The sequence below is a fragment of the Staurois parvus genome, unplaced genomic scaffold (assembly GCF_062004578.1).
Source record: "Staurois parvus isolate SC_StPar_1 unplaced genomic scaffold, SC_StPar_1.0 ptg003306l, whole genome shotgun sequence".
Taxonomy (NCBI): Eukaryota; Metazoa; Chordata; class Amphibia; order Anura; family Ranidae; genus Staurois; species Staurois parvus.
In genome coordinates this window covers 817-23,747 of record NW_028321102.1, presented here as the reverse complement: position 1 = coordinate 23,747, position 22,931 = coordinate 817, and the positions used below count along the sequence as shown (strand labels likewise).

Genomic DNA, 22,931 nt, shown 5'->3' with positions numbered 1-22,931 from the left:
GGAAGCGTCTGGACTGGAAGGGGGGGGGAAGCGTCCGGACTGGAAGGGGGGGGGGAAGCGTCCTAACTGGAAGGGGGGGGGGAAGCGTCCAGACTGGAAGGGGGGGGGGAAGCGTCCGGACTGGAAGGGGGGGGGGAAGCGTCCGGACTGGAAGGGGGGGGGAAGCGTCCGGACTGGAAGGGGGGGGAAGTGAAATTGCCCCGATATGACCGCGTCCATTACGGGCGATAGGGGGTGACTTACTGGTCACATGGCACGACAAGGTGCACCCGGTGTGACCCTCCCCCCCCCCCCCGCTGCACTTACCTCCTTCCTGGACCATCTTCTGCAGTGCCCAGCCCCCGGAGGCTTTGGTGATCAGTCACGTGACCGCTCCGACCAATGAGAATCGCTCTGGAGGGGTGCGCCCTGAGCCGCTGCAGTGACAGGTTGTCCTGTGAAGGAGGTAAGTGCCGCGGGCACCGGCGGCCGGAGCGACGAGCTGCCCCTGGAGTTCCGCATTGAAGGGCGATGGTTGGGGGTTTACCGTCTCCTTGTGTTGGTCCTGCAGGGAGTGGGTGATGAAGAGCAGCCTCCTGATCGCCATGTCGGTGTACACCTACCTGCGACTGATCGTGGACCACCACGGGACCCCGCAGCTGCTGACTCTGCGACAGAAGGAGGTGGACTTCTGCATCATGCTGCTGCGAGAGCGGGTAGGTGCCCCTCCCCCCCCCCCCGTCTTCAACTCTTTACATCAAAGCAGGAAGTGCTGAAACCAGAAAACACAACCAGCGTCCCGGCGAATCGTATGTGAGCCCAACCAACGGGCTCCTCCTATTCGCTGAGGGCTCATTCACACTACCAGCTGAGGGGAGGTAAAACCCTGCCGTTGAGCCGCGCTTTTACCCTCTCTCGCTTTCGCCCGCCGATCGCAGCCCATTCAAGCGAAGAGGGGTGCTCTGGAGCCGTGTGCTAGTGCAGGGATCGGGGGAGGGGTTAAAGCAGGCGGGGGAGGGTGTCGTTCAGCACCACCTCGCCGCTCATCAAATGCTTTCTGAGGAGCGAGCTAAATGCGGATCGCTCCTCAGAGATCAACAATCGTGTGAATGAGCCCCCGGGCTGCCAGAAATCCAGGGAGCTGAGAAATGAAATCTCATGCAGGGTGATCGACCCCACCCACTTCCTGTTCCAGTGACACCTGGGCGTGAAAGGAGGGGGTGTGTCACCGAGACAGCAACAGATTCACATTTGGAGTTCCTTCCTGTCTCGGTGACACACACCCCCTCCTTTCACACCCTGGTGTCACTGGAACAGGAAGTGATGGGATTCCTCTGACAGAGACAGCAACAGATTCACATTTGGAGTTCCTTCCTGTCTCGGTGACACCCCCTGCTTTCACACCCAGGTATCTGTCAGAGGGATCCCGTCACTTCCTGTTCCAGTGACACCAGGGCGTGAAAGGAGGGGGTGTGTGTCACCGAGACAGGAAGGAGATCTAAATGTGATTCTGTTGTCTGTCAGAGGGATCCTGTCACTTCCTGTTCCAGTGACACCAGGGCGTGAAGGGGGGGTGTGTGTGTCACCGAGGCAGGAAGGAACTCTAAATGTGATTCTCTTGCTGTCTGTCAGAGGGATCCCGTCACTTCCTGTTCTAGTGACACCAGGGTGTGAAAGCAGGGGGTGCGAGTGTCACCAAGACAGGAAGTAACTCTAAATGTGATTCTGTTGTCTGTCAGAGAGATCCCGTCACTTCCTGTTCCAGTGACACCTGGGTCTGAAAGGAAGGGGTGTCACCGAGACAGGAAGGAACTCTAAATGTGATTCTCTTGCTGTCTCTGTCAGAGGGATCCCATCACTTCCTGTTCTAGTGACACCTGGGTGTTAAAGGAGGGGGTGCGAGTGTCACCGAGACAGGAAGTAACTCTAAATGTGATTCTTTTGCTCTCTCTGTCACTTCCTGTTCTTGTGACACCCTGCCATCAGGACAGGAAGTGAAAGGAAATCTCCCCAGTGGGGACACCATATTCGGTCATGACATTTGTCCTGTAGAGGCAGTGCTGAGCGGAGTGCTCCTTTATGCTCTCTAATTCCTCTCCTCTCTGTTCCCCGCAGTTTATGGACTGCTTCATGATTGGCCGGGACCTGGTCCGCCTCCTGCAGAACGTGGCGCGGATCCCGGAGTTTGACCTGCTGTGGAAGGATATGCTGCACAACCCGCAGGCCCTGAACGCCCAATTCACAGGTACCGCCCCTCCTCCACACTTCTCCATATTTATAAAGAGAAGCTCTATGGTGGGCGGAGCTTATAAAAAGCTCTATGGTGGGCGGTACTTATAAGGAGGAGCTCTATGGTGGGCGGAACTTATAAAGAGAAGCTCTATGGTGGGCGGAGCTTATAAAGGGAAGCTCTATGGTGGGCGGTATTTATAAAAAAGAAGATGGGTGGTATTTTTAAAGAGACGGCTGTGCAGTGGGTGAGATTGTGTAAGGTGGGCGGTCTCTTCTCTCTGCATTGGTTGCAGGCACAGGGCCGTGTATTGCTCTCCCTGAACCGTGTTGGGGCTGTACTCGCCCGCAGCCCCGCGCTCGCCGTCAGCCCCGCGCTCGCCCGCAGCCCCGCGCTTGCCGTCAGCCCCGCGCTCGCACTCTCCGTCAGCCCCGCACTCGCGCTCTCCGGCAGACCCGCACCCGCGCTCTCCGTCAGCCCCGCGCTCTCCGTCAGCCCCGCGCTCGCCGTCAGCCCCGCGCTCGCCCGCAGCCCCGCGCTCGCCGTCAGCCCCGCGCTCGCGCTCTCCGTCAGCCCCGCGCTCGCGCTCTCCGTCAGCCCCGCGCTCGCGCTCTCCGTCAGCCCCGCGCTCTCCGTCAGCCCCGCGCTCGCCCGCAGCCGCACTCGCCCGCAGCCCCGCGCTCTTCGTCAGCCCCGCGCTCTCCGTCAGCCCCGCGCTCTCCGTCAGCCCCGCGCTCTCCGTCAGCCCCGCGCTCTCCGTCAGCCCCCGCGCTCTCCGTCAGCCCCGCGCTCTCCGTCAGCCCCGCGCTCTCCGTCAGCCCCGCGCTCTCCGTCAGCCCCGCACTCGCACTCTCCGTCAGCCCCGCGCTCTCCGTCAGCCCCGCACTCGCACTCTCCGTCAGCCCCGCGCTCTCCGTCAGCCCCGCGCTCTCCGTCAGCCCCGCGCTCTCCGTCAGCCCCGCGCTCTCCGTCAGCCCCGCGCTCTCCGTCAGCCCCGCGCTCTCCGTCAGCCCCGCGCTCTCCGTCAGCCCCGCGCTCTCCGTCAGCCCCGCGCTCGCCCGCAGCCCCGCGCTCGCCCGCAGCCCCGCGCTCGCCCGCAGCCCCGCGCTCGCCCGCAGCCCCGCGCTCGCCCGCAGCCCCGCGCTCGCCCGCAGCCCCGCGCTCTGCGTCAGCCCCGCGCTCTCCGTCAGCCCCGCGCTCTCCGTCAGCCCCGCACTCGCGCTCTCCGTCAGCCCCGCGCTCTCCGTCAGCCCCGCGCTCTCCGTCAGCCCCGCGCTCTCCGTCAGCCCCGCGCTCGCCGCCAGCCCCGCGCTCTCCGTCAGCCCCGCGCTCTCCGTCAGCCCCGCGCTCTCCGTCAGCCCCGCGCTCTCCGTCAGCCCCGCGCTCTCCGTCAGCCCCGCGCTCTCCGTCAGCCCCGCGCTCTCCGTCAGCCCCACACTCGCCCCGCAGCCCCGCACTCTCCCGTGTGGCGCAGTGTTTTCCTGGCAGCGCCGGGGTCAGATCTGAGGCTGACAACCATGGAGAACATTTGCTGTGACAGGTGACGCCCGCTCCCCACCATCTCTGCCCTGTGATTGGTGGAAATGATCCCGCTGCTCCATCAGCTGTTGATGAGGCGTGCACTGGGGGGGGGGGGGGGCGGCTATGTGCTGATTGTGCCCCCCGGACCCCCCCCCCCCTGCTCACACAGGTTGTAATTAGCCGTCTTCCTGCCCTGGAGCTGCAGAACATCTATTTATATCTGCGCTCACATCATCCGCCGCCCCCCTTCTCAGCAATCCACCAGTTCCCGCGTGTCAGCGCCCCCCCCCCTCCCCGCTTCACGCACTGCGAGTCGGGGGTCCGGGGGGGAGCGCTGTATACGTATGAGATGAGCGCTGCGAGGGTCTTCATTACTGCTTACAGACGAGCCGGAGCATAATGAGATTGTGAGCTTTCATCGGGAGCGGCCCTAATCGCCTTACGCTCTAATGTCCCCTCCCCCACAGTCCCATCAGTCTCCGTACAGAGGAGCTTACACTCTAATGTCCCCTCCCCCACAGTCCCATCAGTCTCTGTACCAGAGGAGCTTACACTCTAATGTCCCCTCCCCCACAGTCCCATCAGTCTCTGTACAGAGGAGCTTACACTCTAATGTCCCCTCCCCCACAGTCCCATCAGTCTCTGTACCAGAGGAGCTTACGCTCTAATGTCCCCTCCCCCACAGTCACATCAGTCTCTGTACCAGAGGAGCTTACACTCTAACGTCCCCTCCCCCCACAGTCCCATCAGTCTCTGTACCAGAGGAGCTTACACTCTAATGTCCCCTCCCCCACAGTCCCATCAGTCTCTGTACCAGAGGAGCTTACACTCTAATGTCCCCTCCCCCGCAGTCCCATTAGTTTCTGTACCAGAGGAGCTGACACTCTAATGTCCCCTCCCCCACAGTCCCATCAGTCTCTGTACCAGAGGAGCTTACACTCTAACGTCCCCTCCCCCACAGTCCCATCAGTCTCTGTACCAGAGGAGCTTACACTCTAATGTCCCCTCCCCCGCAGTCCCATTAGTTTCTGTACCAGAGGAGCTGACACTCTAATGTCCCCTCCCCCACAGTCCCATCAGTCTCTGTACCAGAGGAGCTTACACTCTAAGGGAGGGGGAGGGGACATTAGAGTGTAAGCTCCTCTGGTATAGAGACTGATGGGAGTGGCTCAGTGATCTCTGTACAGCGCTGCGGTATGTGTCAGATCTATATACATCATTTCCCTCAGAATTCTTCCTTTTCTCCCCCTTTGTAGGAATCCTTCAGCTGTTGCAGTCTCGCACCTCCCGCAAGTTCCTGGCCTGCCGCCTGACCCCCGACATGGAGACCAAGCTGCTGTTCATGACGTCTCGGGTAGGTACTTCCTGTTCATGGCGTCTCGGGTAGGTACTGTGTTCATGGCGTCTCGGGTAGGTACTCTGTTCATGACGTCTCAGGTAGGTACTTCCTGTTCATGGCGTCTCGGGTAGGTACTTCCTGTTCATGGCGTCTCGGGTAGGTACTTCCTGTTCATGACGTCTCGGGCAGGTACTTCCTGTTCATACTTCCTGTTCATGACGTCTCGGGTAGGTACTTCCTGTTCATGGCGTCTCGGGTAGGTACTTCCTGTTCATGACGTCTCGGGCAGGTACTTCCTGTTCATACTTCCTGTTCATGGCGTCTCGGGTAGGTACTTCCTGTTCATGACGTCTCGGGCAGGTACTTCCTGTTCATACTTCCTGTTCATGACGTCTCGGGTAGGTACTTCCTGTTCATGGCGTCTCGGGTAGGTACTTCCTGTTCATGGCGTCTCGGGTAGGTACTTCCTGTTCATGGCGTCTCGGGCAGGTACTTCCTGTTCATACTTCCTGTTCATGACGTCTCGGGTAGGTACTTCCTGTTCATGGCGTCTCGGGTAGGTGGATTCATATCGGGCGCCAGGACAGGTGAGGTGCTCTGAATCCAGATACTTACAGTTGAGTGTCTGAAATAAGAACTTCCTGGGATAGTCTTGGTCTGTGATTTCCCTGGGCCTGATTCTGTGGTTGTCCACCCACAAGGTGTAGGGGGCCTCATCTGTGGCCCCAATGAAGGGCCACACATAATATTCAGTATGTGACAGAAGACTGTCAGACTTCAAGCATATTAGAAGAGATGACCAGAGACTGCGGACACAGTACAGGAGATGACCAGAGACTGCAGACACAGTACAGGAGATGACCAGAGACTGCGGACACAGTACAGGAGATGACCAGAGACTGCAGACACAGTACAGGAGATGACCAGAGACTGCGGACATAGTACAGGAGATGATCAGAGACTGCGGACACAGTACAGGAGATGACCAGAGACTGCGGACACAGTACAGGAGATGACCAGAGACTGCGGACATAGTACAGGAGATGACCAGAGACTGCGGACATAGTACAGGAGATGACCAGAGACTGCGGACATAGTACAGGAGATGACCAGAGACTGCGGACACAGTACAGGAGATGACCAGAGACTGCAGACATAGTACAGGAGATGACCAGAGACTGCGGACACAGTACAGGAGATGACCAGAGACTGCAGACACAGTACAGGAGATGACCAGAGACTGCAGACACAGTACAGGAGATGACCAGAGACTGCAGACACAGTACAGGAGATGACCAGAGACTGCAGACACAGTACAGGAGACGACCAGAGACTGCGGACACGGTACAGGAGACGACCAGAGACTGCGGACACGGTACAGGAGACGACCAGAGACTGCGGACACGGTACAGGAGATGACCAGAGACTGCAGACACAGTACAGGAGATGACCAGAGACTGCAGACACAGTACAGGAGACGACCAGAGACTGCAGACACAGTACAGGAGATGACCAGAGACTGCGGACAGTACAGGAGATGACCAGAGACTGCAGACATAGTACAGGAGATGACCAGAGACTGCGGACACAGTACAGGAGATGACCAGAGACTGCGGACATAGTACAGGAGATGACCAGAGACTGCGGACACAGTACAGGAGATGACCAGAGACTGCGGACACAGTACAGGAGATGACCAGAGACTGCAGACACAGTACAGGAGATGACCAGAGACTGCGGACACAGTACAGGAGATGACCAGAGACTGCGGACACAGTACAGGAGATGACCAGAGACTGCAGACACAGTACAGGAGATGACCAGAGACTGCAGACACAGTACAGGAGACGACCAGAGACTGCGGACACGGTACAGGAGATGACCAGAGACTGCGGACATGGTACAGGAGATGACCAGAGACTGCAGACACAGTACAGGAGATGACCAGAGACTGCAGACATAGTACAGGAGATGACCAGAGACTGCAGACATAGTACAGGGGATGACCAGAGACTGCGGACACAGTACAGGAGATGACCAGAGACTGCGGACAGTACAGGAGATGACCAGAGACTGCAGACATAGTACAGGAGATGACCAGAGACTGCGGACACAGTACAGGAGATGACCAGAGACTGCGGACATAGTACAGGAGATGACCAGAGACTGCGGACACAGTACAGGAGATGACCAGAGACTGCGGACACAGTACAGGAGATGACCAGAGACTGCGGACACAGTACAGGAGATGACCGGAGACTGCGGACAGTACAGGAGATGACCAGAGACTGCGGACAGTACAGGGGATGACCAGAGACTGCAGACACAGTACAGGAGATGACCAGAGACTGCGGACACGGGGGGGAGGGGTCTGAACAGTTACTGCCGCACTTTCAGTTGTACGATCGCTCAGAACCATCAGATGAAGGAAGCGGCGGGCGGTAGATCGTTAGCTCATAGAATCGCCAAGTGCGTCCGGCGCTCGTCTCCCCTCCCCTCATCTCCCCTCCCCTCATCTCCCCTCCCCTCAGCTCCCCTCGTCTCCCCTCCCCTCAGCTCCCCTCCCCTCATCTCCCCTCCCCTCATCTCCCCTCCCCTCATCTCCCCTCCCCTCATCTCCCCTCCCCTCCCCTCATCTCCCCTCCCCTCCCCTCATCTCCCCTCCCCTCCCCTCATCTCCCCTCATCTCCCCTCGTCTCCCCTCCCCTCAGCTCCCCTCGTCTCCCCTCCCCTCAGCTCCCCTCGTCTCCCCTCCCCTCAGCTCCCCTCCCCTCATCTCCCCTCCCCTCATCTCCCCTCAGCTCCCCTCCCCTCATCTCCCCTCGTCTCCCCTCCCCTCATCTCCCCTCGTCTCCCCTCCCCTCGTCTCCCCTCCCCTCGTCTCCCCTCGTCTCCCCTCCCCTCCCCTCGTCTCCCCTCATCTCCCCTCATCTCCCCTCCCCTCCCCTCGTCTCCCCTCCCCTCCCCTCATCTCCCCTCCCCTCCCCTCGTCTCCCCTCATCTCCCCTCGTCTCCCCTCCCCTCATCTCCCCTCGTCTCCCCTCCCCTCATCTCCCCTCGTCTCCCCTCCCCTCAGCTCCCCTCGTCTCCCCTCCCCTCAGCTCCCCTCCCCTCGTCTCCCCTCGTCTCCCCTCCCCTCGTCTCCCCTCGTCTCCCCTCCCCTCGTCTCCCCTCGTCTCCCCTCCCCTCGTCTCCCCTCCCCTCGTCTCCCCTCCCCTCGTCTCCCCTCCCCTCCCCTCGTCTCCCCTCCCCTCGTCTCCCCTCCCCTCGTCTCCCCTCGTCTCCCCTCCCCTCCCCTCCCCTCGTCTCCCCTCCCCTCGTCTCCCCTCCCCTCGTCTCCCCTCCTCTCGTCTCCTCTCCTCTCGTCTCCTCTCGTCTCCCCTCCCCTCGTCGCCCCTCCCCTCGTCTCCCCTCGTCTCCCCTCCCCTCGTCTCCCCTCGTCTCCCCTCCCCTCGTCTCCCCTCCCCTCCCCTCCCCTCGTCTCCCCTCCCCTCGTCTCCCCTCCCCTCGTCTCCCCTCGTCTCGTCTCCCCTCGTCTCGTCTCCCCTCGTCTCGTCTCCCCTCGTCTCGTCTCCCCTCGTCTCGTCTCCCCTCGTCTCCCCTCGTCTCGTCTCCCCTCGTCTCCCCTCGTCTCGTCTCCCCTCGTCTCCCCTCGTCTCGTCTCCCCTCGTCTCCCCTCCCCTCGTCTCCCCTCGTCTCGTCTCCCCTCGTCTCCCCCCCCCCCCCCGCTCGTCTCCCCTCATCTCCATTCTTCCGTGTTGTTTGTTTTCCCACAATGCTCGGCTCTGTACATCTCCCCTCCAATTATCCCGCGGTCGCAGCCGAGCGCACACACTTCGGTGGACGGGACCCGTCATACAATTGAAGAATAGTCCTCCGCACTCCCAGATCAATAGTCCTCAGCCGTCCGCCGGGTCTGCCAATCGCCGGAGCGGAACCTCTGCGCAGGAGACTAATTGTCATTGATTTGTAAAACGCACACGGAACAATGCGCAGCGCCGCGGCCGGAACCGAGAGAGGTGAAAATGAAGAGGACTGGCGCTGCGTCTCCACTCTGCAGGCGAGATGTCATGTGACTGCCGCGTCCCGTCTGACAGAAGGCAGATTGGATTCTCCCGCGCTTCGGTAGCAGCGAGATGCGGCGTCTGAGAACCGGGCGTCCCGCTGTTTGTGAGACGCGGCGGAGGAAGTTCTACAATCACCGCCGTCTCTGATTCTCTGGATGTGAGGTGCAAATTGGACATCAAAGCCTGAGATCCGTACTGGGGGCCCCGCCCCTCCACGCACGCCGCTTTCTTTTTTTTTTTTTTCAGGAAACGTTAAAGTCAAGTTACAAACATTCGTGTGCTGCAGCATTTCTCAGCCTTTCTTCAGTCACAAAATCTGGAGACCCGCCCCCCTCCAGTCTACAATGTGCGATCATAAATGATACTCCTCAATGGGGAACCTGAGCCCCCCCTTCAGGTCAGAGGTTGCCCCCTTCAGGTCAGAGGTTGCCCCCTTCAGGTCAGAGGTTGCCCCCTTCAGGTCAGAGGTTGCCCCCTTCAAGTCAGGTGTTGCCCCCTTCAGGTCAGGTGTTGCCCCCTTCAGGTCAGGGGTTGCCCCCTTCAGGTCAGAGGTTGCCCCCTTCAAGTCAGGTGTTGCCCCCTTCAGATCAGGTGTTGCCCCCTTCAGATCAGGTGTTGCCCCCTTCAGGTCAGGTGTTGCCCCCTTCAGGTCAGAGGTTGCCCCCTTCAGGTCGGGGGTTGCCCCCTTCAGGTCGGGGGTTGCCCCCTTCAGGTCGGAGGTTGCCCCCTTCAGGTCGGAGGTTGCCCCTTTCAGGTCGGAGGCTGCCCCTTTCAGGTCGGAGGCTGCCCCTTTCAGGTCGGAGGCTGCCCCCTTCAGGTCGGAGGCTGCCCCCTTCAGGTCGGAGGCTGCCCCCTTCAGGTCGGGGGCTGCCCCCTTCAGGTCGGGGGCTGCCCCCTTCAGGTCGGGGGCTGCCCCCTTCAGGTCAGGTGTTGCCCCCTTCAGGTCGGGGGTTGCCCCCTTCAGGTCGGGGGTTGCCCCCTTCAGGTCGGGGGTTGCCCCCTTCAGGTCGGAGGTTGCCCCCTTCAGGTCGGAGGCTGCCCCTTTCAGGTCGGAGGCTGCCCCCTTCAGGTCGGAGGCTGCCCCCTTCAGGTCGGAGGCTGCCCCCTTCAGGTCGGAGGCTGCCCCCTTCAGGTCGGAGGCTGCCCCCTTCAGGTCGGGGGCTGCCCCCTTCAGGTCGGGGGCTGCCCCCTTCAGGTCGGGGGCTGCCCCCTTCAGGTCGGGGGCTGCCCCCTTCAGGTCGGGTGTTGCCCCCTTCAGGTCAGATGTCCTCTCTTCAGGTTAGAACCCCCTTCACATCAGACTGCCCCCATTTTAATCAGATTTCCCCTTCACATCAGAAGTCTCGTCTTCACATTAGAGGTCCCCACTGCACATTAGAGGACCCCCCCTTCAGGTCAGAGGTCGCCCCCTTCAGAAGTCCTCCTTTCATGTTAGAGCCCCCTTCACATCAGACTGCCCCCATTTTGGTCAGATTTCCCCTTCACATTAGAGGACCCACCTTTTCAGGTTAGAGGTCCCTTCACATCAGACCGTCCCCATTTTGGTCAGATTTCCCCTTCACATTATAGGACCCCCCCCCCTTCAGGTCAGAGGTCGCCCCTTCAGAAGTCCTCCCTTCAGGTTAGAACCCCCTTCACATCAGACTGTCCCCATTTTAATCAGATTTCCCCTTCACATCAGAAGTCTCGTCTTCACATTAGAGAACCCCCCCTTCAGGTCAGAGGTTGCCCCCTTCAGAAGTCCTTCCTTCAGGTCAGAGCCCCCTTCACTTCTGAAGTCCTTCCTTCAGGTCAGAGCCCCCTTCACATCAGACTGCCCCCATTTTGTTCAGATTTCCCCTTCACATTAGAGGACCCCCCCCCTTCAGGTCAGAGGTCGCCCCCTTCAGAAGTCCTCCCTTCAGGTCAGAGGTTCCCCCTTCAGGTCAGAGGTTCCCCCTTCAGGTCAGAGGTCGCCCCCTTCAGAAGTCCTCCCTTCAGGTCAGAGGTCCCCCCTTCAGGTCAGAGGTCCCCCCTTTCACTTCTGAAGTCCTTCCTTCAGATCAGAGCCCCCTTCACATCAGACTGCCCCCATTTTGGTCAGATTTCCCCTTCACATCAGCGGTCCCCGCCTTCAGGTCAGAGGTCCTCCCTGCGCATTAGAAGTCCCCCCTGCACGCCAGAGGCCCCCCTTCACATCAGAACCCCCACCATCACATCCGAGTACCCCGTTCACAACAGGGGTCCACACTTCATATCAGAAGGCCCCATTATGTTAGAGGTTCCCCTACAAGTCAGAGTCCCCCAATGACATCACAGTGCCCCATCACAGATTCAGGACTGTCCTCATCACAGAGTCCGAGTCCCCCCTGAATTGCAGAGTCCTCATCCGTCCTGGTTCGTGGTAAACTGAGTCTTGTGCTTGCGGCACCCCGGGGGGGCACCCTGGTTGAGAAACCCTTGGTGTACAGCACTATTCCATCGCTCTGCAATTGGTGCTGCACAAAGGTTGTGAAAGACAGTCCTTGGCCCCCCCAGCTGTTGCTGAACTACAAGTCCCATGAGGCACTGCTAGCCTCCCAGCAGCGACAAGCGTGACTCTCAGAAGTAATGACGTGATATTTTTGGTGAAGTCCGGTATGTAATGACGGGTCCACTTGATGTTTTCTTTTCCAGGTGCGGTTTGGGCAGCAGAAGCGATATCAGGACTGGTTTCAGAGGCAGTACCTCTCCACCCCAGACAGCCAATCCCTGCGCTGTGATCTGATTCGCTACATATGCGGCGTGGTGCACCCATCTAACGAGGTGCTGAGCTCGGATATCCTGCCTCGCTGGGCCATCATTGGCTGGCTCCTGACCACCTGCACGGTAAGTACACTAAGAGAACAGCCAATGGGAACTCATCAGAATCGCCCCTCTTCACATTTAGGGCAATGTCTTTGCTGATCCGGTGCTGGAAAATGTCAGAGCAGTGACTCCTCCCCCATCAGACCCCGAAAGACAAGGGCAGCTGCAAAGCAAGCAGCAGTTGCTTTTTTTTGTGTTTCTAACCCATGGTGCTCTGGGAATCCTTCTGGCGTACATTAATGATTTATTCACAAAGCAAGACTTGTAGTAAGGAAACTGTCCAGTAATGGCACGTGTGGGAAAAGGACTTGTAGTAAGGAAACTGTCCAGTAATGGCACGTGTGGGAAAAGGACTTGTAGTAAGGAAACTGTCCAGTAATGGCACGTGTGGGAAAAGGACTTGTAGTAAGGAAACTGTCCAGTAATGGCACGTGTGGGAAAAGGACTTGTAGTAAGGAAACTGTCCAGTAATGGCACGTGTGGGAAAAGGACTTGTAGTAAGGAAACTGTCCAGTAATGGCACGTGTGGGAAAAGGACTTGTAGTAAGGAAACTGTCCAGTAATGGCACGTGTGGGAAAAGGACTTGTAGTAAGGAAACTGTCCAGTAATGGCACGTGTGGGAAAAGGACTTGTAGTAAGGAAACTGTCCAGTAATGGCACGTGTGGGAAAAGGACTTGTAGTAAGGAAACTGTCCAGTAATGGCACGTGTGGGAAAAGGACTTGTAGTAAGGAAACTGTCCAGTAATGGCACGTGTGGGAAAAGGACTTGTAGTAAGGAAACTGTCCAGTAATGGCACGTGTGGGAAAAGACTTGTCGCCAGTATTACCTGTAGCTTGGCTTTCCATTTTCACTGACTTGTATTTCAGAACAAAGCATGGTGTCTCTGTGTGGAGGCAGCCATCTTGGTACATGAGCAAGGCTTTGCTTCCTCATGTGTAAGCTGACACTCCTTTCCCCCCTCCTTTAACCCCACCCCCCTTCCCTCCGCTTTCAAACATACCTTCTCACCCCCATCCCTCCTCCTTCAAACCCAACCTTTCACCCCCATCCCCCCCACCTCCTCTTTTTCAACCCCACCCTTTCACCCCCATCCCCCAACCTCCCCTCCTTCAAGCCCAACCTTTCACCCTCATCCCCCCTTCATCAACCCCACCCTTTTACCCCCATTTTCCCACCCTTTTACCCCCATCTCCCCACTCTTTCACCCCATCTCCCCACCCTTTCACCCCCATCTCCCCTCCTACCCCACCCTTTCACCCCATCTCCCCACCCTTTCACCCCCATCTCCCCTCCTACCCCACCCTTTCACCCCCATCTCCCCTCCTTCCACCCCACCCTTTCACCCCCATCTCCCCTCCTTCCACCCCACCCTTTCACCCCCATCTCCCCTCCTTCCACCCCACTCTTTCACCCCCATCTCCCCTCCTTCATCCCCATCCTTTCACCCCCAACTTCTCTCCTTCATCCCCACCCTTTCACCCCCAACGTCTCTCCTTCATTCCCACCCTTTCACCCCCGTCTCCCCTCCTTCATCCCCACCCTTTCACCCCCGTCTCCCCTCCTTCATCCCCACCCTTTCACCCCCGTCTCCCCTCCTTCATCCCCACCCTTTCACCCCCGTCTCCCCTCCTTCATCCCCACCCTTTCACCCCTGTCTCCCCTCCTTCAACTCCACCCTTTCACCCCTGTCTCCCCTCCTTCAACTCCACCCTTTCACCCCTGTCTCCCCTCCTTCAACCCCACCCTTTCACTCCCATCTCCCCTCTTTTGACCCCACCCTTTACCCCCATTTAACCCAATCTCCCCACCCTTTCACCCCCATCTCCCCACTCTTTTACCCCCATCTCCCCTCCTTCATCCCCACCCTTTCACCCCCCTCCCCACCCTTTCATCCCCACCCTTCACCACCATCTCCCCTCTTTCATCCCCACTCTTTCACCCCCATCTCCCCTCCTTCATCCCCACCCTTCACCACCATCTCCCCTCCTTCATCCCCATCTCCCCTCCTTCATCCCCACCCTTTGACCCCCATCTCCCCTCCTTCATCCCCACCCTTTGACCCCCATCTCCCCTCCTTCATCCCCACCCTTTGACCCCCATCTCCCCTCCTTCATCCCCACCCTTCATCCCCATCTCCCCTTCTTCATCCCCACCCTTTGACCCCCATCTCCCCTCCTTCATCCCCACCTTTTGACCCCCATCTCCCCTCCTTCATCCCCACCTTTGACCCCCATCTCCCCTCCTTCAGCCCCACCCTTTCATCCCCATCACCCCACCATTTCACCCACATCTACCCTCCTTCTACCCCACCTTTTCACCCCCATCTATCCTCCTACCCCACCTTTTCACCCCCATCTATCCTCCTTCTACCCCACCCTTTCACCCCCATCTATCCTCCTTCTACCCCACCCTTTCACCCTCATCTCCCCTCCATCCCCACCCATTCACCCCCGTTTCCCCTCCTTCATCCCTACCCATTCACCCCCGTCTCCCCTCCTTCATCCCCACCCTTTCACCCCCGTCTCCCCTCCATCCCCACCCTTTCACCCCCGTCTCCCCTCCTTCAACCCCACCCTTTCACCCCCGTCTCCCCTCCTTCAACCCCACCCTTTCACCCCCGTCTCCCCTCCTTCAACCCCACCCTTTCACCCCCGTCTCCCCTCCTTCAACCCCACCCTTTCACCCCCGTCTCCCCTCCTTCAACCCCACCCTTTCACCCCCGTCTCCCCTCCTTCAACCCCACCCTTTCACCCCCGTCTCCCCTCCTTCAACCCCACCCTTTCACCCCCGTCTCCCCTCCTTCAACCCTACTCTTTCACCCCCGTCTCCCCTCCTTCAACCCTACTCTTTCACCCCCGTCTCCCCTCCTTCAACCCTACTCTTTCACCCCCGTCTCCCCTCCTTCAACCCCACCCTTTCACCCCCGTCTCCCCTCCTTCAACCCCACCCTTTCACCCCCGTCTCCCCTCCTTCAACCCCACCCTTTCACCCCCGTCTCCCCTCCTTCAACCCCACCCTTTCACCCCCGTCTCCCCTCCTTCAACCCCACCCTTTCACCCCCGTCTCCCCTTCTTCAACCCCACCCTTTCACCCCCGTCTCCCCTCCTTCAACCCTACTCTTTCACCCCCGTCTCCCCTCCTTCAACCCCACCCTTTCACCCCCCTCTCCCCTCCTTCAACCCCACCCTTTCACCCCCCTCTCCCCTCCTTCAACCCCACCCTTTCACCCCCGTCTCCCCTCCTTCAACCCCACCCTTTCACCCCCGTCTCCCTCCTTCAACCCTACTCTTTCACCCCCGTCTCCCCTCCTTCAACCCCACCCTTTCACCCCCGTCTCCCCTTCTTCAACCCCAACCTTTCATTCGCTTCTCCTCTCCTTCAATTTCACCCTTTCACCCGCGTCTGCCCTCCTTCGACCCCACCCTTTCACCCCCATTCCACCAGAAGCAGAAAAATCCCTAGCACTGCAGGTCCTCAGGTAGTGCTTCCTCTCCAGCAAGGAGAACCATAAGCAGGATCATAGTGACATCGCCAAATCTCAGAAAAACATAAAAGTCCCCAAACCATTAATCCATATGTCTCCGTTTTTATTCCCAGTCCAACGTGGCCGCCTCCAACGCCAAGCTGGCTCTGTTTTACGATTGGCTCTTCTTCAGCCCGGAGAAGGACAGCATCATGAATATCGGTAAGACATCTCTGGTCCCTACGTTGTACCGACTCTCTCCTTTCACATCACTGGCATCTCCGCGAAGCACAACATTTAATCTCTAAATCGCATGTTCTCACTTTATCCTTCACCCCCGCCCCCACCGGCTTTTTATCCCTCCGCTTTGCCTTCACCCCGGCATTCCTGCCTTTTATGAGATGTGTGGACCCGCCATGTGCACTCGGTGCTTTAAATAATTTACAGCTCTCCTTATCAGAATGATTCATGAGAACAGCCTGGAATGTTGTCTCGAAAATAATGGAAACCACCATGGAAGTCGGCCTGCGTGGAAACGATTGGAGGGGAAACGCCGTCTCAGTTATCAGTACACCTCTCAGCGAATAAATAGATCTAAAGATACATGTAAAACAGGCCATCCATCATCTCCTGCTGCTGGGGCCCTGGGTAGGCTTTGAGGACAAAACACGGAGTTGTCCTCCATGGGAGTAACAATGTCCTTATAGCCATGCAGTAGTTTCAGAAAAGTTTACTGAAGAAAAAACGGGTGAGCAACCTGGACATTTGTTCTTGGCCAGATTTAAAAGATGGCGTGTGCTTCTTCTGCCTACAAACGACAGGTACACTTTTTATTTCAGTCTCTCCATCCTGTCCACCATGTGTAGAGAACCGTGTGGATCTATCGCCTCCCTCGGGGCATTGTCACACTTCGCCTCCGAGCTGTTTAATAGCTGTTTTGTTACCAGTCGTCATGTTGGTCCTGCGTGACATTCGACATCTCTTGTCATGGGCTGCAGTTGCCGCCCCCCGTTAACCGCAGTGATGAAAAGACAGGCAAGCTGTGGCAGCCATATTTACGGATCCCTTTTGTGAAGCACACAGCAAGCTTTGTTATAGATGTCTAGGGAACCTGTCACCATTCGGCGCACACAAAAAGTAGTGTCAATCTTCTGACAACGGGATCCGCTATTATGTTCTAGGCGTTCTGAGTAAGGCTGAATAGATTTCGTGGCCAGAAATGTACAGATTAGGGATGATGGCTGCTTTCAGAGGGTGGGCGCTGCTTCTTTGAAGACCTCTTAGCTGGTAGAGAAAGATTCTACCTCAGTGACCATAAATGTGCAGTCCAGGGGAAAACAGAGGAAAGCTACTGTCTAGAGAGTAATCACTGCTTTTTCGGGACTTTCTGACCGGTAGAGCAAGATTGAACCTCAGTGGCCAGAAATGTGCAGACCAGGGGAAAACAGAGGAAAGCTACCGTTGCTTTTTCGGGACATTCTGACCGGTAGAGCAAGATTGAACCTCAGTGGCCAGAAATGTGTAGGCCAGGGGAAAACAGAGGAAAGCTACTGTCGCTTTTTCGGGACATTCTGACCGGTAGAGCAAGATTGAACCTCAGTGGCCAGAAATGTGTAGACCAGGAGACTGCAGGGGACATCTGCTGTCAGAGGGTGGTTACTGCTTTTTTGGGACCTTCAGACTAGTAGAGCAAGATCTGGCTTCAGTACCCAGAAATTTGCAGTCCAGGAGACCGTGGAGGACAGCTGCTCGTGGAGAATGGGCTACATCTTTGGGAGTTCCAGACTGGTAGTTCAAGATTGAGCTTCTGCACCCAGAAATGTTGAATTGAGGAAGTGTAGATGACAGTTCTGCTGTCAGAAGGTGGGCGCTGCTTCTTTGAAGACCTTTGGGAGGTAGAACAAGATTCAAGCTCAGTGGCCAGACGTGCAGTCCAGGAGACACCAGAGGACAGCTGCTGTCAGAGGATGGGCGCTGCTTTGTTTGAAGACCCCTGGGCTGGTAGAGCAAGATTAAACCTCAGTGGCCAGAAATGTGTAGACCAGGAGACTGCAGGGGACATCTGCTGTCAGAGGGTGGTCACTGCTTTTTTGGGACCTTCAGACTAGTAGAGCAAGATCCGGCTTCAGTACCCAGAAATTTGCAGTCCAGGAGACCGTGGAGGACAGCTGCTTGTGGAGAATGGGCTACATCTTTGGGAGTTCCAGACTGGTAGTTCAAGATTGAGCTTCTGCACCCAGAAATGTTTGAATTGAGGAAGTGTAGATGACAGTTCTGCTGTCAGAAGGTGGGCACTGCTTCTTTGAAGACCTCTGGGATGGTAGAACAAGATTCAAGCTCAGTGGCCAGACGTGCAGTCCAGGAGACACCAGAGGACAGCTGCTGTTAGAGGATGGGCGCTGCTTCTTTGAAGACCCCTGGGCTGGTAGAGCAAGATTAAACCTCAGTGGCCAGAAATGTGCAGTCCAGGAGACACCAGAGGACGGCTGCTGTCAGAGGATGGGTGCTGCTTCTTTGGAGATTTCCAGACTGGTGGAACAAGATTCAACCATAGTGGCCAAAACTGTGCAGACCAGGAGATCGCGAAGGACGGCTGCTGTTAGAGGGCGAGCACTACTTCTTTGAAGAGAGCAAGAAGCGTCTTCATTATCCAGAAATGTACATTCCAGAAGACCACAAAGGACGGCTGATGTCTAAGGGTGGATGCTGCTTCTTTGAACACCTCTGGGCTGGTAGAGCAAGATTCAACTTTCCGTGGACAGAAACGTGCAGTTCTGGAGACAGCAGAAGACGGGTGCTGACAGAGGATGGGTGCTGCTTCTTTTGTGACCTCCAGGCTGGTGGAGTAGGATTTAACCTCAGTGGGCAAAAATGTGCAGACCAGGAGATCATGGAGAACTACTGCTGTTAGAGGGCAAGCACTACTTCTTTGATGACCTCCAGGCAGGTAGAGCAAGATGCATCTTCATTGTCCAGAAATTTGCGTACCAAAAGACCACAAAGGACGGCTGATGTCAAAGGGTAGACACTGCATCTTTGGAGACCTCTTGGCTGGTAGAGTAAGATTCAACCTCGGTGGCCAGAAATGTGCAGACCACTAGATCGTAGAGAATGGTTGCTGTTAAAGGATGATCCCTGCCTCTTTGGGACCTTCAGACTAGTGGAGCAAGACTCAGCTTCAGCACCCAGAAATGTGTGGACCAGAAGACCATGAAGGATGGTTGCTGTCAGAGAATGGGTGCTGTTTTTTGAAGACTTCTGGACTGGAAGGGCAAGTTCCAACCTCAGTGCCCAGAAATATGTGGAACAGGAGACTGCAGAGGAAGGCTGTTGTCAGAGGGTGGGCGCTGCTTCTTGGGACTTTGAGATTGTTAGAGCAAGATTCATCCTCAGTGTGCAGACCAAGAGACCACAGAGAACGGCTGCTGCCAGAAGGTGGGCACTGCTTCTTTGCGAGCTTCAAACTGGTACAGCAAGATTCAACCTTAGTGGACAGACATGTAGGTACCAGGAGACAGTGGAGAACGGCTGCTGCCAGAGTCTGGGCACTGCTTCTTTGAAGACCTCTGGACTTATAGAGCAAGGTTCAACTTCTGTGTCCAGAAATGTGGGGACCAGGAGACCGTGGAGGGCAGCAGCTGCCAGAGTATGGACACTGCTTCTTTGGGACTTTCAGACTTGTAGAGCAAGATTCAGCTTCAGTTCCCAGAAATGTGTGAATTAGGGGAAATGTAGATGACAACTGCTGTCAGCGGGTGGGCACAGTTTCTTTGGGGGACCTTTGGACTGGTAGAGCAAGATTCAACCTCAGTGCTCAGAAACACAAGGTCCAGGAGACCATGGAGGACAGCTGCTGTTTGGGGACAATAGAGGACAAATGCTGTCAGCGGATGGGCACTGTTTCTTTGGGGGGGCCTTTGGACTGGTAGAACAAGACTCAACCTCAGTGCCCAGAAACACATGGTCCAGGAGACCATGGAGGACAGCTACTGTTTGGGGACAATGGAGTACAAATGTCAGCGGATGGGCACGGTTTCTTTGGGGGGCCTCCAAACTGGTAGAACAAGACTCAACCTCAGTGCCCAGAAACACAAGGTCCAGGAGACCATGGAGGACAGCTGCTGTTTGGGGACAATGGAGGACAAATGCTGTCAGCGGGTGGGCACGGTTTCTTTGGGGGTGCCTCCGGACTGGTAGAACAAGACTCAACCTCAGTGCCCAGAAACACATGGTCTAGGAGACCATGGAGGACAGCTATTGTTTGGGGGACAATGGAGGACATATGCTGTCAGAAGGTGGGCACGGTTTCTTTGGGGGGCCTCCAGACTGGTAGAACAAGACTCAACCTCAGTGCCCAGAAACACAAGGTCCAGGAGACCATGGAGGACAGCTGCTATTTGGGGACAATGGAGGACAAATGCTGTCAGCGGGTGAGCACTGTTTCTTTGGGGGGGGCTTTTGGACTGGTAGAACAAGACTCAACTTCAGTGCCCAGAAACATATGGTCTAGGAGCCCATGGAGGACAGCTGCTGTTTGGGGACAATGGACTACAAATGCTGTCAGCGGGTGGGCACTGTTTCTTTGGGGGGCCTTTGGACTGGTAGAGCAAGATTTAACCTCAGTGCCCAGAAACACATGGTCCAGGAGACCATGGAGGACAGCTGCTGTTTGGGGACAATGGACTACAAATGCTGTCAGCGGGTGGGCACGGTTACTTTGGGGGGCCTCCAGACTGGTAGAACAAGACTCAACCTCAGTGCCCAGAAACATGGTACAGGAGCCCATGGAGGACAGCTACTGTTTGGGGACAATGGAGGACCAATGCTGTCAGCGGGTGGGCACGGTTACTTTGGGGGGCCTCCAGACTGGTAGAACAAGACTCAACCTCAGTGCCCAGAAACATGGTCCAGGAGACCATGGAGGACAGCTGCTGTTTGGGGACAATGGAGGACATATGCTGTCAGAGGGTGGGCACCTCTGCTTTCCTTTGTATATACCTCAGCAATAAACCCCCTCCAGGTTTACACAGCTCTGGCACACATCATAGTCCTACCCAGCAGGACCGCAGACCGGATTGTGACTTGGTGTTAGCCTCTTGCAGCTTGTGTACAGCAGAACTTAGACTGGAAGAGGGAGAAGCAGCACAAAGAGCCCATCCATTCTGCTGCAGTGCTCGTATGCTAACAGTGAGCATGCTGTCAGGAGAAGAGAGCAGAGAACCGGCTGCTCCCGCTTTCATTGTCCAATCACAGGCTGGAAGAGGGTCAAGCCCTCGAAGAGTTAGTGCACTGCAGTAGACTACAATCTCTCCTGCTCAGAAAGAGAGGGCGCCGCGCTGTGTAAATCTCAGGACTGGATAGACAGAACTAGAACTCCTTTGACAAAATCCATTCCCTGATGTGTATTTCTTAATATCTTTTTGGAAGTTTCCTGATTTTATTTTTCTTTCCCTCCCCCAGAGCCGGCGATCCTGGTGATGCACCATTCCATGAAGCCGCATCCAGCCATCACTGCCACCTTGCTGGACTTCATGTGTCGGGTATGACATTGGGGATATGGGGGGGGAGGGGGGAGGTAAGTCGCCGGGATTTCAGGGGTTAATGGTAGATGTGGCTCCCCATCCTCTGTGTTGTGTTGATTGGTGGCCCCCAGGTCAGGACATGATTAGAGCCTCTGCAGGGGCCAGGAAACCGAGCGCTCGGAATGATAGATCTCCCGCTAATGATGACATCTGCACCTCGCTCTCCTGGGGGGGGGGGAGGGGAGGGGGGGGTTGTGCTGAGCCGCCGCGGCACCCTGAATCAGCCGCCTAATCAGATCACACCGCCAGAGAAGATGGCAGGCAGATTTATATGTGCGAAGACATCAATCCTTCATCCGCTTCACGCCTCCCGTCAGCTCAGTGCGCCGCCTTCACGCACATCCTAGAATTCGCTTTTATCAAATACAACCGATTTCCAGCACGTTAACCCTTCCTCCACTGCAGCAAATCTCACATTGTTCACAAATTGTATTTTTTTTTTTGCTAGAAATTTTAGAACCCATAATAAATATATATATAAACGTATATTTTGTCAAATCTGAGGCCCCGGAGAATAAAATGGCAGCTGGTGAGATTTTGTTTTATGATGCTCCATATTTGCACAGTTTTGTCGAATGCAAAAGAAAAAGAAAAAAATGCGCAAAATTGAACTTTATTGAACACACAATATTATACATAATAATAGATGAAGTTGTGTCGAGTAGATAGATACCAGACATGTTACTCTGCTTTGAACCCATTCGAGACTTTTTTTTTTTTTTTACGCTGAAGCTTGTTTTTCTGGTTACCATTACTTTTGCTTGTTGGGTTTCAGAACTGGCCACCCTTTCTGTAAGGAGGCATTCCTGGTTCTCCAACATAATAAGGTGGTTCTTCGACCTCAGCCATCTTTTTGGTGGTTTCAGCTTTTCATCTCAACCAGGAGATTGTCTTCTCTTCTTTTTGTCCTAAGTCTCAGTCACTGGAGAACAAGACTCTCCACACTTTGGATGGTGTTGGTGCTATCAGGATTTACCCAAAGTCAGCTGTTGCCATTTGGTGGTTGGGTTGCTGAAGGGCACCGGATTGCTTGTAGGGTTTTAGAACTGGTGGCCCTTTCTTTTAAGGAGCCTTTCCTGGTTCTCCAACATGACAAGGTGGTTCTTCGACCTCGGCCATCTTTTTTGCCTAAGGTGTGGTTTCAGCTTTCCATCTCAACCAGGATATATTGTCTTCCCTTCTTTTTGTCCTAAGCCTCAGTCACTGGAGAACAAGACTCTCCACACTTTGGATGGTGTTGGTGCTATCAGGATTTACCTGAAGTCAGCTGTTGGGATTTGGTGGTTGGGTTGCTGAAGGGCACCGGATTGCTTGTAGGGTTTTAGAACTGGTGGCCCTTTCTTTTAAGGAGCCTTTCCTGGTTCTCCAACATGACAAGGTGGTTCTTCGACCTCAGCCATCTTTTTTGCCTAAGGTGGTTTCAGCTTTCCATCTCAACCAGGATATTGTCTTCCCTTCTTTTTGTCCTAAGCCTCAGTCACTGGAGAACAAGACTCTCCACACTTTGGATGGTGCCGAAGGGCATCGGATTGCTTGTAGGGTTTTAGAACTGGTGGCCCTTTCCTGCTTCTCCAACATGACAAGGTGGTTCTTTGACCTCAGCCATCTTTTTTACCTAAGGTAATTTCAGCTTTCCATCTCAACCAGGAGATTGTCTTCTCTTCTTTTTGTCCTAAGCCTCAGTCACTGGAGAACAAGACTCTCCACACTTTGGATGGTGTTGGTGCTATCAGGATTTACCTGAAGTCATCTGTTGCGATTTGGTGGTTGGGTTGCCGAAGGGCACCGGATTGCTTGGAGGGTTTTAGAACTGGTGGCCCTTTCTTTTAAGGAGCCTTTCCTGGTTCTCCAACATGACAAGGTGGTTCTTCGACCTCGGTCATCTTTTTTGCCTAAGGTGTGGTTTCAGCTTTCCATCTCA

General features: G+C 56.1%; 1 protein-coding gene across 1 annotated transcript; it reads left to right on the top strand.

The window, feature by feature from the left end:
• Positions 1 to 271: 271 nt before the first annotated feature.
• LOC149428327 (integrator complex subunit 3-like) lies at positions 272 to 22,630 on the top strand (the record flags this gene model as incomplete). The annotated part of the gene is made up of 7 exons (XM_089667507.1): positions 272 to 695; positions 2,095 to 2,224; positions 4,987 to 5,084; positions 11,792 to 11,983; positions 15,563 to 15,650; positions 20,889 to 20,968; positions 22,482 to 22,630. Coding segments are annotated over exons 1-7 (872 nt in total), but the record flags the coding sequence as incomplete, so codon positions are not given.
• Positions 22,631 to 22,931: the final 301 nt, after the last annotated feature.